The sequence below is a fragment of the Citrus sinensis genome, chromosome 2, assembly GCF_022201045.2.
Source record: "Citrus sinensis cultivar Valencia sweet orange chromosome 2, DVS_A1.0, whole genome shotgun sequence".
Lineage (NCBI taxonomy): Eukaryota > Viridiplantae > Streptophyta > Magnoliopsida > Sapindales > Rutaceae > Citrus > Citrus sinensis.
This window is the reverse complement of record NC_068557.1, coordinates 13,739,788-13,757,723: the sequence shown is the minus strand read 5'-3', so window position 1 is coordinate 13,757,723 and position 17,936 is coordinate 13,739,788. Positions and strand designations below refer to the sequence as shown.

Genomic DNA, 17,936 nt, shown 5'->3' with positions numbered 1-17,936 from the left:
GCTTAGATACTGATGCAGAGCAAGAAATTGAAGAAATCCTAATTATATTTAAATGTATAATATTTAGGAATATTTTAATTAATTTGTATTCTAGTTTAATTTAGCTTCCTATTAGAGTCTTATTATTTAGGTATTGCTTATTTGGGTAATATTCCTAATTTAGGCATAAGTCTTATTAAAATAGGTTTTCTAATCATATTAGGATAAGTCTTTCTTAGTATAAATAAGTGTCTTTTGTAGCTTTTAAAGGCAGAATTTTGAGTTTAATAATATTTCAATTTTCAAATCTCTTTGTGAGTATTTGAACAGTTCATTCTCGGTATTCTGCAGAATCAACGAGTCTTAATCCCTAAATTCACGGTATTCTTTTGAATCAACGTGAGTTTAGTTGTTCTTTTATTCCGGCATTCTCTAGAATCAACGGAATATTTTGAACTTTAAACTTCCGCTGCATCAGTTTGGTATCAGAGCTAAAACCTGGTCTCACCAATCTAACTCCATCTACCACCAAACCTTTCCTTTTTTTCCTTTTTTATTTTTTTCCGTTTAGTTTTAAAAAAAAAAACCCAAACATCACCAAAAAAGCATAGGAAAAAAAAAGAAAAAAAATTATATCATGAAATGACAACATCGACGTGAAGATTTCATCTTGAGAGATGTTTTAGTTAAGATGTTGAGGATTTTGCATTCAATTTCTCAAGATTTAGAGAAAATTCGAGATAGAAAATCTTTACACATAAAGCATGCATATGGATTTGATGAAGTTATTCACGATGATGTTTGTTATGAAGATAATGAGGAAAATGGTAACTTTGTTCCTTTCGACAATATTATTCCTTCCGAGGAGAATATTAATTGGCCATTCATGTCTACAACAAATCCTCAACACAAAGACATTGATTTGGATCAATCGCCGAAATTTGATGAGTATCTTGATATTGTGGGACGAGAAGAGGTAATTGTTCATCCATCTTTTGATCTTGTGGAGGAGAGAGAGATAGTTGTTGATACAATCTCTTATTGTTCTCTTGATTTGCCGAAAGAAGACAAAAAAAGTTGTGATATTTTTCAACAGTTAGTGGATTATGAGAAGAAATCATTTTTCCGCAACTATGTTGAAGTTCGACACGACCAATACGAGAAGACATTATTGGAGAAGTTGTTGATAGAAGAATTTATTTTACGCCATTGGAGTGATTGGATGGACGTTATTACAAAAGTTGGAAAATTTAAAGTCCGTCGTCTATGTCAAAGCTTTGTTTTAAAAATTAATCCTTATGCACATGAAGATGTTCTTGAAGACTACAACATACAAAATTCGAGGACGAATTTTCTCCAACCTGGCGGGAATGATGCAGAGCAAGAAATTGAAGAAATCCTAATTATATTTAAATGTATAATATTTAGGAATATTTTAATTAATTTGTATTCTAGTTTAATTTGGTTTCCTATTTAGAGTCTTATTGTTTAGGTATTACTTATTTGGGTAATATTCCTAATTTAGGCATAAGTCTTATTAAAATAGATTTTCTAATCATATTAGGATAAGTCTTTCTTAGTATAAATAAGTGTCTTTTATAGCTTTTAAAGGCAGAATTTTGAGTTTAATTATATTTCAATTTTCAAATCTCTTTGTGAGTATTTGAACAGTTAATTCTCGGTATTATGCGGAATCAACGAGTCTTAATCCCTAAATTCACGGTATTCTTTTGAATCAACGTGAGTTTAGTTGTTCTTTTATTCCGGCATTCTCTAGAATCAACGGAATATTTTGAACTTTAAACTTCCGCTACATTAGATACACTCTCTGTCGACACTGAGTGAAGATGACCCACAAAATACTAGAGGAGAATTTTCTCTCTAATTAATAGTGCTAAGTGCTCATTGTGCCAGACAGTAACGATTCTTCACTAAGGAGCCAGTATACCATGCAAAATCTAGATAAGATACATTGTCCGTCGACAATGAGTCAATAAAACCACATAAATCAGAGAGGAAAAGAAAATAAGCTTACTTAATTAGGCCCATGGATCATGTGGAGACTTCACCTTCAACCCAAGGTTGCAACTAAATTAGTCACTCATAATTGAACTAGGGGTGAAATAGTAATTTTACTAAAATACGTAGCAAATACAAGATGGAGAGAGAATTACAGAAAATGGAGCTCAAAATGGATTCAGGGGTGTCACATTAGAGGGAAGCCCTCTATTTATAAATACAATGGATAAAGCATGGTCATCGGATGAAAACAATTCAAACGCTTAGAATTGCGCCACATGGCAAGCTTTGATTGGTTGGAACACATCATCAGTCAATACCACATCAATATTTCGGTCCAATAAGGTGTTGCCACGTTATCGGTCAATGCCACATCCATATTTTGGTCTAATAGCATCCTGCCACATCATAGATCAACGTCATATCATCAGTCAACCCCACATGATCAGTCAATATCACATCATTGTTCCGTATTTGTAAATAGTGTCGTACTTGTGAATAATGTCGTGTATATGAACATTACCAAATAATCTTTACTGCTTCTCCTAAGGTCTTCGACCATCTTGAGTTTAAAAATGTTATCCCTAAAATATATAAAATACTTAAATTATAATAAAACACTCCTAATAAAAGCTTAGAAGATTTAAACACATAAAAGTGAAAATGTTAATGAGACTTGTAGCATAAAATGGTAATTACCCTATACAAATATACATTCTTCAGTACTCAATAGATTGGTCTATGCCGACAATGACAAAAGGGGTACATGGATTTCTTAGTTTGTCTGGCTATTACCAAAAGTTCATTCATGATTTCAGGTGTATAGCGATCCTCTAAACTAATTCTTGAGTAAAGATAGTTTCCGTTGGAATGAAGAGGTAGCAGAAGCATTTCATAAATTAAAGAAAACATTGACTTCCCACATGTTTCCTCTTTACTAGATTTTTTCCAACGTTTGTGATAATGTGACACAAGTGTAATTGTAGCAATCCTCTCTCAACAATACTGACCAATAGCTTACTTTAATGAGGTCCAAAAAGGTTATGTTTTAGCCTTATCCACCTATAAGAAGGAAATGCTTGCCATTGTTAAATCAATCTAAAAATGGTGACTGCATTTGCTCCAGATATCATTTACAATTCAAATTGACTAAAAGAGTCTCATGTATCTACTGGAGCAGTAGATTAAAACCTCGATACAAAACAAATGGTTGCCTAAGATCTTCATATATGATTATAAAATTGAGTACAAGAAAGGGCCTGAGAATTAGGTGTAAATTCTTTATCTCGGATGGTTGAGTTCTATTTTTTAGTTATTTTTTTACCACGTGCTGATTATTGGTCGGTACTTTAACAAGAAGATCTACAAAACTCATTTTATGAAGACCTATATTGGAAGGGTCCCTCTAAGAATAAACAGTTGATTTAGAGGGATGGAGTTTGGTTTAAACGCAATAAAGTCTACTTGAGTTCTACTTCATAAATGATTCTTGAGATAGTTTCCAACTGTCATTCATCCCCTATAGGAGGATATTTTCATTACTATAAAACTCTTGCTCACATCAAGCAAAGTGATTAACACTTAAAAGTGTACATCTAATTAAGGATAAAATTATTAGTTTTTCACTTAAAGTGTTGATTAATGTTCTCATTATTCTTAAATTATCTTAACACTCCCTAAATATATTTTATGTTAAATTAATTCTTAATATGTTAATTTTTATCTTGTAAATATTTTTCAGAAATAAAAATTGAATCGGAATTGAAAGCGGGAACAAAGAAGAACTACTGGAGCACAATTGAGGAGAAGTAATTAATAAAATAAAAAATAAAAAAATAAAAAGGGTGTGCAACCATGCTCGTGACGGTCAAGTGACCATCTTGCCACCTGACCATCACATCTATATATATATATATACATACATATACATATTATAAAAATAAAAATAATAAAGAGGATGGATCCCTTGCCTATAAAAGGCAAGGGGATGCAAGCGGGAGGAGGAGCTAAGAGAAAACAGAGTGAAGCTGAGGAAATCTTTTTTTATTTCTTTTTTTGTTTTCTGGTGTAATCAATATCGTTGTAATATATTTCAAAAGTTTGTCAAATAAAAAAGAGTGTTTTGTTTTCTTTCAATATGAGTGGCTAATGTTACTAAGTTGAGGTGAAGGGTGAAGCTCAAGATTTCAAATTATAAAATTAATTACTTTCTCAAGTGAGTTTTAAGTTTATTTTATTTTTTTCTGGTTATTTTTATGTCATGTTAATTTATAGATTTCCTTCTATTGGTATGGTATTTTGACATAATTTCGACATATTAATATAGTTGTGGTATATTAGGTACTTGATTCCATATTTATCCACACAAATAGTTAATTAAAAAAATTAAATGACATAATAATTAACTAGTAAAAGTAAGGGAAAATATAAAAATGAGAGAATATTTAAACTATAGTTTGAATACTGAGAGTGGATCTTGTAACCTTAGCATATTTTTAAATTGATTCCTAGTGATTTCTTTTTCCGCAATTAATTTTCTTTATTTAACAAATTAACTACTAGATTTTAAATTCCATGTGGTTCGGTCCCGGATTCACTGGGTTATATTATAACTAGATACTTTTATACTTGGGAGTAATACTACTTTTAAGTCGTGTCACAAAGTTTCTTATGGTCTAACATGAGTTGTACAGTAAATGAATTCCTATAAAATTATAACATATGCCAACGATATAAAGCAAACAACATGAGGCTTGCCGACCTGGTACAACCAGTACCTATTCCAAATCATGTGTGGACTAACATTTCAATGGACTTCATATAAGGGTTTCAATCTTCTAATGGACATATTATCATCCTGGCAGTCATGGATCGATTGTCAAAATATGCCTACTACGTGCCCTTGAAGCACCTATTTACTACTTTGAATTAGGGGTGGGCATCGGTTCAGTTCGGTTCAGTTCGGTTTCGCGATAAATTTTCGGTTTCGGTTCGGTTCGGGTTCTAAATTCAAAAAATCAGTTCGATTTTTAGAGAAAATAAAAACTGAACCGGAACTGATAGTTCGGTTCGGTTCGATTTCGGTTCGGCTTCGGTTTTTTGGTTCGGTTTTGGTTTTTCGATAACGGTTCACTTAACGGATCAGATTAACAAATCGATTTTTTGGTTTATCTTAACTTGCACACAAGGCCTACTATAATCAATGTATAATCAACAAAAAAAAATTACAAATTTGTATAAGTAAAAAACAAATACAAAATTTTGGACTAAACTGAATAATTTTTAGAATCATCATCACTGTTTTTATTATCAAAACTTTTGGTTCAAAACATAAATAAAATAAAAATAAGTTTATGTGTCATAATATAACTTATCAAAAATATAGGGATCAGAATGTTATTTTGCCTTGTTGACTTTTGGTCAAGGACCCTTTTGAAAAGTTTGCAAAATATGTTAGGTCATAACAAAATTTCTATATGCAAATATTTTCTAAATATTGGGTCATACTAAAATTTTATAAAAGATAGGGACGCAAATGATATTATCGGTTCGGTTCGGATTTTTTAAAATTTGATCCAAAAACCGAACCGAATTTCTATATTCGGTTTTTTTGAAATAAAAAAACCGAAACCAAACCAAACCGAATTTTTTTCGGTTCCGGTTCGGTTTTGCCCACCCCTACTTTAAATGTAGCAAAGCATTGATCAGCAACGTGGTGTGCCTACATGGCATTCCGACTTTGATTGTCAGTGACAAGACAAGGTGTTTAATTAGATCATTTTAGTATACACTATTTCAGACACAAGGTACCAAGTTATACATTAGCTCTAGCTATCACTCATAATTTGATGGCCAAACTGAAGTGGTCAATCACACCTTGGAGCAGTATCTATACTGTTTTGTAAGAGATTAGCTGTGAAAATGGCTGGAGTGGATTGTTTAGGTTGAGTTTAGTTACAATACAACCACTCATTCTTCCACCAAGTTGTCACCTTTTGAAGCTATTTATGGTATTATGCCCTCATGTTTACGACCATATGTTCCAGAAACTTCACAGGTCCAAGCAATGGATGACTATCTCTGTGACAGAGACTTTATTTTGTGTGAGTTATGACAAAATATTTTACAAGCTTGGGAGTGTATGAAATCTCAAGTAGACCAACACCGACAAGAGGTAACTTTCATAGTTGAGATTATTTTATTTGATGTTATAACCATATCAACAATCATCAGTGGCCTTTTGTGGTTCCATGAAGTTTGTCCCATGTGTTTTTGGTATCAAATCATTGAGAAAGTGGGATCAATTACTTGCAAGTTAGCTCTTCCTCTTGGCTCATAAATCCATAATGTTTGCCGTGTTAGCTTACCTTAAAAGCATTTGGGACCAACACTACTTGCTTCTCCTCAGCTTTCCCCAATGTTAGATACTTTGACAATCCTTCCACAATATAAAGCTATCCTAAATTGGCGTGTGATGCACAAGGGGAATTATTGTCCAAAGTCTGAAATCTTGGTTAAATAGGTAGGTGCATTAGATGAGGATGCAACCTTGAAAAATGAGTGGCGCTTTCCTAAATTTTACCCTGATTTTATGCTTCAGGACAAGGACGCTACAAGCGCAAGGGGAAGGAATAGTATGTGCAGATATGCTCAATATGCTTAGGGCTTACATGCATATCTTAGAAGCAAAGAAGAGTGGAAGATTTGGAAAGATTTTATCAGCGTTAACAATTGATCAAGACTTAGTCAAGTTGGTAATATGCTTGGGGATTACATGCATATCTTGCAAGTAAAGCAGAGCGAAAGATTTGGGAAGACTTAGTCAGCGTTTACACTTGACCAAGACTTAGTTAAGTTAGTTAGTATTATGCTAGTTGAATATCTTAGTGGGCTTTGTTCAATAAACTTTGGCTGCTAATTTTTAGCTTGAGTTAGTTATTTTTCATATTATTCAGCTATTGTTTCTTAGCGTAGTGTACGAAGTTCAGAGGCTATATATATGTAGTTTGGAACCAGTGGAACAAAGGCATGTGAAAAGTTATTAATGCAACACTTCTTTATTACTACAACACTTCCTCTCTTTTTTCCTCTTTCGATCTCTATCTCACTTCTTGGTAGCTAAATTTTCGTATCAAAATGATTGTTGTAAAGTAAAGATAATAATGAAATATAATTATGAGAATACAATAGTGCAGAGCGTATTTTTGTGATTTTATAAGCTATGGTTAGAGATGTTTAGGAATTTCTTTTAATTTAAACTTATAAAGCAATCGAGTTTTTAATTTTGTTCAGTATTAATCCAATCAGTTTTTAATATTAATCAAACCAAATTTTAACCAAACTGGTTTCTAAAATTTAACTGAACCAATCAAATCCAAAATAAAATTTAAGATCGATTTGATTTGGGTCAATCCAAACTGAGTGCCCACCTCTAATTACAGTGCACAGAATGATTGGTCTAAATTCCACCCTATATAAGAATTTTTAACTTTTGAGATCAAACAATGTATATGTGTTTCAAGAGAGTAATATTAACTCCATCATCAAGAATGTGCAGGCAAGTAGCGAGTGGTTATGACATCTCGACTCACTGATTTTCAATGCTTTTAAAAGAAGGTTGCTGGAAAACCATCTTGGCTAGGGACTTTTGTTGGATGCATTTGATTCAAGGGTTCAATAAAGGGTTCACATCAACACTTGCTTGAACTTTACACTAACTTAACAAAATTAAATTATTGGAATTAAAATCATCTTATGAATTATTATTAGAATGTTGGGATAAGAAATCCTTTGGTGAAAACCATCACCTATAATTCAGGAACATTCATGTTGTATCACCAAGAATCAATAATAAAATTATGTGGAACCATACCTGAATCCATAACGCTAAATTACTCTCTAGGATTCCAGATCTACACCTTTTCCTAGAGAATCCTTTAAGTCTTCTCAGGGTTTCTCTCTAACAATGGGATTTTAGAAAGAATATAAAGATACGTGTGACCTGTGGACCATAACCACTTATTAGAAAACATTTTTCTATTGTCACTTTCCTAATTCTGCCCATCGTAGAATTAGAATATTATTGGGTCTCTACACACTAAAGGCTCACACCTTATTAGATGCATTAAAGTTCATAATATCGAAAATCAAAATAGATCACTTTTAGTGGGGCTTAACCTTATATGACAGTCCGCAACACATAATTATTCCCATATAAGCCCAATATTAGATTAAGATCCAATAATATTAGATTAAAAATCCAACAATCTCCCACTTGGGCTATATGTGTAACCTTATAATTATCCTTTACAAAAATAACCATATGAACTCAACTTTATTGTCATTAGATAAATGTATCTATAACCAATCCGGTCCATCAATCATGATAACATAGGATCAAAGTGGCCTTCGTTATAATTATCGTAACTCGACACATCAATGGTCACTATGCCAATACAACTTAATGACATGGATTATGATGTGGATGTGTAGCATGAAAATTTCATACAATGTGATCTTAACATACCTATTTCCAACTGGTCCACCTTAAACTTTAGTGAGATCAAACCATACCAAAATCAGAGTGTGAATATACCAAAACTTTATTTTTGCAGAAAATAACCTAAATATCTGTAAACCAAAATAACTAAAAAATGTTTATATTACAAGAGCATCTAAAATCACAAACTCCTACAAAAACTGAATATCCTTCAAAGACATGACACCCATACAAGCAGTGTGCTCATGAAACTTCTTGGGTGGCAATCCCTTAGCAAGCGGATTCACAATCATGGAGTCTGTGCCGATGTGCTCTATGGACAACTGTCCACTCTGAACTCTTTCTTTAACACTAGGAACTTAATGTCTATATATTTTGACTTCGTCAAGCTCCTGTTGTTATTGGAATACAGCACTGTTGACCTATTGTCACAAAATAATCTGAGTGGCCTATCAACACCATCTACTATATGCAGTCCTATGACAAAATTCTGTAGTCATATTCTGTGATTGGATGTCTCATAACATACTATGAACTCTATTGCTATCGTAGAAGAGGTTATAAGAGATTGTTTAGCACTCTTCTAAGAGACAACCCCTCCAGCTAGTAGATAGATGTAACTTGAAGTGGATTTCATACTATCTTGACATCCAGTAAAATCGAAGTCAGTATACCCAAGATCTCAAGCTTATCCGACCTCCGATATGTGAGCATGTAGTTTTTTGTTCTCTGTAAGTACCGCAAGACCCGTTTGGCTATTTTCCAATCGTCTACTTCTGGATTACTTAAATATCTGCCCAACATCCCAATAACGTACCGCAAAAACCATCATATATGCCATAATATTTGCCACCACGGTTAGATCTAGCGCTTTTGATTCTTTTGCCGAGTTGGTTCTTAGCTTCAACTTTAAAAAATTTGAACATATCCAAGGACTGTGACTTTCTATGGAGGAGATATATATAGTTAAATCTAGAAAAATCGTCTAGGAATGTCATAAAATATTGTTGACCATTCCAATCAGCCACGGGAAATGGCCCACAAATGTCTGTATATATGAGTTCTAATACATCTGAAGTCCTATTGGCTTCAAATCTCCTTTTATTGGTTTGTTTCCCCTTGATACAATTAACACATATGTCAAAATTTATGAAACCTAAGGGGTCAAGAATTTTTTCTAAAACAAGTCTCTCTATTCTCCATCTGGAGATATAACCTAATCTCTTGTGCCATAACGCAGGTGAATTCTCATTGGTTAAATTTCTCTTTACACCTCGTGTACTTAATTGCATAGATTCATTAAATAAATCAATTGTATCAAGCATATAAAGATTATCATCGCCCAATAAAGAATCGGAACCAATCAATTTTGAATGATGAAACAAACTAAATTTTCCATTCCCAAATGAACAAGAGATGTATCTAAATCAAAATCAAATAAAAATCAAATTCCGTCTAAAAGATGGAACAACAAATATTTCATCAAGATCTAAATAAAAATCCAGTCTTTAACAATAATCTAAATTTTCCAATTGCTTCCACTTCAACTATCTTGCCATTGCCCACATAGATGTATCTTTCACCATCACTAGGTTTTCAACAACTCAGGCAACCCTGCATAGACACATTGATGTGAGTAGTTGCATGAGAATCTATCCACAACATGTCTCTAGGTACCAAAGTTAAATTAACCTCAGAACAAACCAAACTAAGAAGCATACCTTTCTTAGCACGCCATACGTGATAATTAGTGCAGTGCTTCCTCTTATGCCCTTCAGCCCCATAGAAGAAACAACTAGTACTTTCTGGATCATTTGATTTTTTCTATTATTTCTTTTGAGGTGTTGTATCTACAGCTTCCTTATCGTTCTTCATTTTTCTTGCCCTTAGGAGTAAAAGTTAGGTGAGCACTTTATGCCTTATCTTTCTTCAGCCTATCCTCTTCCTAAACACAGTGTGATATGAGATTATTCAAAGACCAAGTCTTTTTCTGACAATCATAGCTCACCTTAAACTAGTTAAACTGTGTTGGTAAGGATATTAAAACCAAATGCACTTGTAAGTCCTTAAAGAGTTCAAACTTAAGTGCTCTTAACTTAGAAGCAAGATGACATCTCCATGATGCACTCCCTGATATTTCATTTACCTATATACCTCATTGAAATTAGGCTTGTCAAGAGCATACCAATTTCAGCCTTTTCATTCTTGAAAAACCTTTGTTCAATCTGTGCTAGAAACTCCTTAGTCGTAGTTACTTTTCAGTCATTGAGCCCCTGAATGCTTTTGGAATGGTCTTTTTCATGATCATGATACATATACGATTTGATCTCTCCCACCTGTCCATTTCATTTTTATCATCAGGGGTACTCTCATCCGTAAGAGGTGGGGGAGAATCAACCCTTAACGAATGATCAAGATCTATGACTACGAGAACTATTGAGAGGTTCTCGTGTCATGATTTGAAGTTAGAGCCATTTAGCACATGAATAGAATTGATGTTGCCATCATATTAGCAGTAGACATAATTGAACAAAGAACAATAAACAAACAAAACAAGTTAATATTAGTCTAAAAAAATTCAAATAAGATAAACCTCATATCAAGATACCAGACACTCCATTAATATTTTATCTTTGGACAAAATATTAACTTGTAAGTGATATCTTGGTGTAGTAATCAAACACTGATAATAAGAACATGTCAAACAATAAATCTTCCTTTAGGCTGATTTATTACTTACATGTAAAACCAAATAATCATCACGTGTTTATTACAATAGGTGCACATATAATTCTATTAAATATGGATCTTCCTTTAGGCCAATCGATATTTACAGAAATTACATATACAAAACCATTTATATTTCAAAATAAATTAATTTCTACAAGAGAGTTATTTTGGCAACATATTACTTTAATTAATTTATCTCAAAATACATATAAACCTTCTAATATTTGAATTTAAAATTATACTAAAAATTATCTATAAATAATAAAAAAAAAATTTACATCAAACCTCGGTTAATGGTCAAAGTCAACGGTCAACATTGACCGTTGACCAATTCAGGGCTAGACCGGTTCGGATTGGCCCGAACCAAATCCTGAACTAGCCCACAAATCAAACCAATCTTTTTTTTTAATGGGCTAAACTTAATCTTAACTGATCAAGCCCAACTTGTTAGGCCCAAAACCAGATTTCATTAAGCCCAACTAGATTTAGGATTTAAATGCAAAAGGTTTTATTATTCTGCCGAAAAGAAATTTTATAATGCCTTAGGGATCTGTAGGATATTAACTATGAAAACTCTAACCCCCTTTTGTTTCTTTTCTTCTTCATTCGCAGCCATGCCGTCGCTTTTCAATCAAGCCGCCACGGTGTGATGACCACTGCTGGCTCGCCGGCGCAACCATGGCCGGAAGTCATCCACCCCTTTTTTTTCAGTCTCTTTCTTCTTCCTTACCTTCTGCCGCGGCATTCCTTACCTTCTGGCGACGATGCCGGAGGTGGCTGGGTTGCTGCCGGCTCTAAACTTTAAACCGAATTTTTTTTTAACTTTAAACTATAAATCCAGATTTAAAAAATAATAATAAATTCTACAAAAACAGTTACATATTTGTTCTCAAATTCAATAATTTTAATAATTCTAATATTATTAAATTCGATAACACTCGAGATTTAATCATTAATCAAAATTAAATTTGATTCTCAATTATTTAACATAAAGAGGCTCTGAAACAACTTGCTGAGACAAGAAATCATTTAGTGAAAATCATCACCTATAACCCAGGAACATTCATATTATATCACCAATAATCAATAATAAAAGTATGCGAAAATGTACCTAAATCCATAACCCTGAATTGCACTCTAGGATTGTGTGGTTGGTCTTTCAGATCTACACGTTCTCCTAGAGAATTCTTAAAGTCTCTTTTTGACGATGAGATTTCAGAAAGAATAGAAAAGATACATGTGACCTGAGGACCATAACCACTTATATACACAACATTTTTCTGTTGTCACTAGTTATTTTTAATTATGTCCATCATAGAATTAGAATATTATTGGGTCTCTATACATTAAAGGCTCACATCATATTATATATCACTTTTAATTAGATTTAGCCTTATATGACAATCCGTAACACATAATTATTCATATATAAGCCCAACGTTGGATTAAGAATCTAATATTATTGGATTAAAAATCCAATATAGAACTCGCCTTAACTTTTCAAAATGTGACATGTCGCATATCTATAATGATAATATGTGATTGGAATTTTTAACTACCATAAAATGCCGATATATTAACCACCCTCGAACTTAGATTTGGTCGAGGAATGATAGTTGTGATTTTAGTAATTCTATATTTTTATAAATTAACTGTAAATCACGACGTGAAAATTTTCACAAAATCAGAGGCAATAAGCAAAAACTATTGATCTACTAAATATTCTTTTCATGATTGGGATATAGGAAGATGGCGAGTGATGCTCATTAGAACCAAAGTTAACCAAATAAGAAACAATTGTACCACTACTAAGAAGAATCTTTAGTTTTAGCCTCTAAAGTCTTTATTCATCTCTATGCATGGAGAGATTTGTAAATTTAGTAGCAACTTGCTTCAAATCCTAGAATAACACTTTAATCCAAAAGCAATCATCAATTAAAATTCTATGAAAATACAGACAATGGAGTTTAACAGGGCAACAAAGAAACATCCACTAGTAAATTGCAAATTTCTCATCATTCATTCACAAATGAACCTCAAATTTACAAAACAGTTTGATAAAATTGGTTTTTTTTTTGGTGGTGGGGGTGGGGTGTTAAATTTAAAAGAGAAAAATAACAGAAAGGGGGTTCCCTTCGACTTCAAGTAGCTCAATGATATTGTCTTAGCACTTAGCTAGTGATGTCTTCGAATTATCTACCTCTCGAAAGAGCCTTCTCAGCAGAGTCCATTTCTTCAAGAATCCTAGCCTTTCTCTTAGCAGGAATGGGAGCAGTGGGTCCAAAACTAATGTAGTGACCAGAAACAGCATTCAAAGCTGAGTAAATATCTCTAAACGAAGCTCTGCCCAGCAAAGCTTTCTCTCTTCTGTACTTGGCCACCCAAGTATTTGACACGTCTCTTAGCTCAGCTACAGCGGTGGCCACATTCGGATTCTCCTTGTCCATTGTGATGGTCGTTCTCACTTTGTTGATCACATCTTCAGTGTCCTTCACGTACTCCTCATCAGAAGAAGCAAATGCTGCTGGTGTTGACACAATCAGAGGAGCACCGAGTGTGGTGGCAGCTGAAAGGGTCAGGAACTGGCGCCTGAGTAGGGTTTGCTTTTGTGGTGGTAGTTCTGCGGCGGCGACGGAGGCAGTGACGGTTTTGGTTTTGACGGCGAGGAGGGCGGCGGGCTTAGAGGTGGGTGTTAAGAGTGTTGGTGAGGACATGATCATAATTTTGATTATGGGTGGTGAAAAGTGAGAGTTGTGTTTGTAGAAAGTAGAGGGGATTTGAATTTGTGACACGTGGGCTTATCACCTTATCTTTATATTTTAGTTTATGGATGAGAAAAGACCCAATGACATCTTACATTTAGATCTTCAGTGGTATGCGTCATTCTCGAGCCTGAAATTGAGGTTTTGCCGAACAACTTTGCGCGGAGCAATGCTAAGAATCGTAATAGTTTTAAATGACGGCTAACGTTACATTTAATTGTTTAGGTGATAGAACATTTATTTCATTAGTCATGAAGTTTATTATTTAATAAATAAATAATAAATAACAATTAAAGGCTTGTTTGTGATTGATTTTGGAAGGTTTAAAAGTGATTTTGAAAACTTAAACTAATTTTAGTATGTGGTAAAAAAAAAAGTCATAATCACTTTTATCAAAATCAACTCCTCCTGCAGTTGACTTGAAATGTAAGGAATGAATAACTTTTAAATTCTGAGTTGAAGAATCAATTTTATCTTTTAATACAATTTCATAAATATCTTTAAAATTAGAATAATGATACAGTCACAAACTCTTGTACAAACTTATTTTGTATAAATAGACGTGACATTAATTCATTGGTTGAATGAAAATATAAAATAATAAAAACAAATCATGTGGGCCAAATGATATTTAATTCAACCAATCTTATCATGTCACATCAGTTTGTACAAAATAAATTTGTACAAGAGTTTATGGTTATATCATTACTCTTAAAATTATTACCTAAACCCAAAATTATTCTTATTCAAATTGGAAACAAAATCAATATTTTAATTCATTTTTATTATAATTCATCAATATAAATTTATTAATATCAATTTGTTGGTCGAATTATTATTAAATTTGTTTCACTATATTATAAATTTAATTATCAATTATTTTAAGATAAAAATATAAAAATAAAATCAATATATTATAAATTTTATTTTTAGTAAAAATTATTATAATATACAATTAAAAATATTATATGTATAAGTAAATTTTATCCTACATTATGTACATTTTAGTCATGTTTTTCTCTCAGTAGTTTAAAAATAAAATTTATCAAACGTTCATAACTGCTTTCAAAACTCACAGTACTTCTGAAAACAAAATTTATCAAACACTTAATTAATTCTCTTCACAACTGATTATTTATAATTTTAAAAGTTACAGCATTCTCAAATTGACCCTAATTGTCAAATTAAAATTTAATTATTGAGATTTCAAATATTATTATTGATTGATGCCAAAATTTGGTCGAGTCAACGTGTATGCTATTAACTAGTTCTCAACATTATCATTTGAATTTATTTATATGTGGAGACGGTTTTGCAACTATCTGTAATTCTAAACAGAAATAAGTGCAAACAAGTTGGAACCTGGCGTGCAAGTGCAACAATAGAAAGTGGTCAAGGGCATCATAAGCATTTCCAATGTTAACTCTTCGAACCTTGATTTTGTTTCATGGGTTTTAACTCGACTCAAAAGTGTTATTACTCATAAATATAAGAGTGTCTATTTATAATATAACATGGTGAGTTTGGAGTCAAATCATAGGAAATTTAAAATATAGTAGTCAATTTATTAAACAAAGAAAATTAAACACGAGAAAAGAAATTAATAGGAATTAATTTAAAAATATGCTAAGATTACGAAATCCACTCTTGGATTTCAAATTATGGTTATAACACTCTCTCAAATCTATATTTTGCATCTCTTTTGCCAATACTTATTATGTCATTTAATTTTTAACTAACCATTTGTGTGGATAAATATGGGACTGAGTACTTAATGTGCCACAACTATATTGCAGTGTTGACATTATGTTAAAATACTATATAAATCTGAAGAGATCTGTATCTATAAATTAACATGACATAAAAGAAACCGATAAGGAAGAAAAATACAAACAAATAAAATAAACTTCAAAACTCATTTAAGAGAGTAATTAATTTAATAATTTGAATCTTTGAGCTTCACCTTTCATCTCAGCTTAGAAAATTTAGCCACTAATATTGAAAAAAAAAACGCTCATTTTATTTAACAAACTTCTAAAATATATTATAAGAAAACTTATTACAAAATAAAACAAGAAAATAGAAGAAAAAAAGAAGAAGAAAGAATCCATCAGCTTTCCTCCGATTCTCTTCAGCTCCTTCCCTTTCGCTAAAAACTTCTTCTATTTATAGGTGGCCATCATCTTCAACTTTTCTTATTCTATTATTATTTCTTATTATTATCACATAAACAAACAAGCAACAAATGGGTGATGGTAAGGTGGCAAAATGGCCACCTAACAATCACAGCTTACTTTGTTCTTTTTTATTTTTGAAATATTTATTTTTTATTAATTACATCTCCTCAATAATGCGTTCCAAATGACTCCAGCAACTCCAGAATTCTTCTTTGTTAACCGCTTCCAATTCCAACTCCTCTTATTCGTGAAATATATCTACAATATAACATTAAAATAAAATTAACATACTACAAATTAATTTAACATAAAAATATATTTGGGAAGTGTTAAGATAATTTAGGAATAATGAGCGCATTAATCAACATGTAAGTGAAAAATTGATAATTTAATCCTTATTAAATGTAATTTTTTTAGTATCAATCACACCCCCAACCAGCTTATTGCTAGGCCCTAGCAATTTAAGTGATAAAAATTTAGCAATATTTCAAACCCAAATTGAAATCTCTTTTTTTTTTTAAAATTGTGTTTACTTCTTTCATCGGATTAATGATAACAATTAAATAAAAGTATAAGAATTATCTTCAATCTAAAGAAAATCACACTCACACAATCGAGCAAAATGATCAATTATTAGAGCTACATTAATCAAGCCACTTTTAAGAGTGATATGTCAAATCCCAAAACCTCACGGATAAGAGTGACTTTCTCAAAAGAAAAAAAAATAGTCACTCTAATAATAACAATTAAATAAAAGTATAAGAATTATCTTCGACCGAAAAAAAATCACACTCACACAATCGTGCAAAATAATCAATCATCAGAGCTACATTAATCAAGCTACTTTTAAGAGTGATATGTCAAATCCCAAAACCTCACGAATAAGAGTGACTCTCTTAAAAGAAAAGAAAGTTAGGGTAAAGTACGTGGCGTTGTTATACCAGAACTACAACAGTTAAGACTGTTCTTAGGACCAGTAGTCCGTAGTTGCTTGAAGATGCTCAACCAACCGGATGGCCTTTTCTCTTTTGTTGGGACAATCTTTGGCATAGTGGCTTTTTCTCTTGCAGATGAAACATCTGCTTGATTGCTTTCGTTTGAATTCTCTGGAGGAGGAAGATTTCTTTCTGAAGAACCGGTAGGGCTTTCGGGATCTGCGAGGTTTGGATGAAAATTCTGGAGTTCTGAATTTCCGAAAATGCCGTTTTTTCTTTGAACTGCAATCGCAATCCTTTTTCTTGTGGCATTTGATCTGTAAATAAGGCTTTTTGCAAGCACTGCGGAAATGTTCTTTGTCTTTCAACAGTTCTTTGAAAAACTGTTTTTGCTCGCAAAGTTTGTCAAGACAGGTTTTGGCAAGCTGGAAGATTTTGCCAAGGGAGATGTTGTCTAGGGAAAGATTGGATGCTGTAAGTTGTCTCTGGATGTCAGGTTGGAGTTCTTCGGGGAGGGAAGCCAGAAAGACATGCTTTAATGTCGGCTCATTGAATCCATTAAGCTTATAGAACAGCAGGGACATTCGCTTATAATGGAAGTCAAGATCCTTAGCATTGAGGGAGCAGCATTTCATGTTGAGGTAGTCTCGTCTGGCAGCTTCAAAGACTGCAGAAGGGTCGCCAAGGAATTGATCATGAAGTACAGCAAGAGCACTTGAAACTTCTGGAAGGTCAACAAACTGTAACTGGCGATATTGTCCTAACGAATCAAACCAATCTCTTAAAGCACCCGTAAAACGAGTAGCAAATTCTCTAAGGACTGATTGAGTTGTTG

General features: G+C 32.7%; 1 protein-coding gene across 1 annotated transcript; it reads right to left on the bottom strand.

Annotated features, from left to right (window-relative positions):
• Positions 1-13,224: 13,224 nt before the first annotated feature.
• Positions 13,225-14,002, bottom strand: LOC102615667 (photosystem II repair protein PSB27-H1, chloroplastic). The gene has a single exon (XM_006491576.4). The coding sequence runs from the start codon at positions 13,945-13,947 to the stop codon at positions 13,420-13,422; it is 528 nt and encodes a 175-aa protein (XP_006491639.1). The 5' UTR covers positions 13,948-14,002; the 3' UTR covers positions 13,225-13,419.
• Between the last annotated feature and the right edge of the window lie 3,934 nt (positions 14,003-17,936).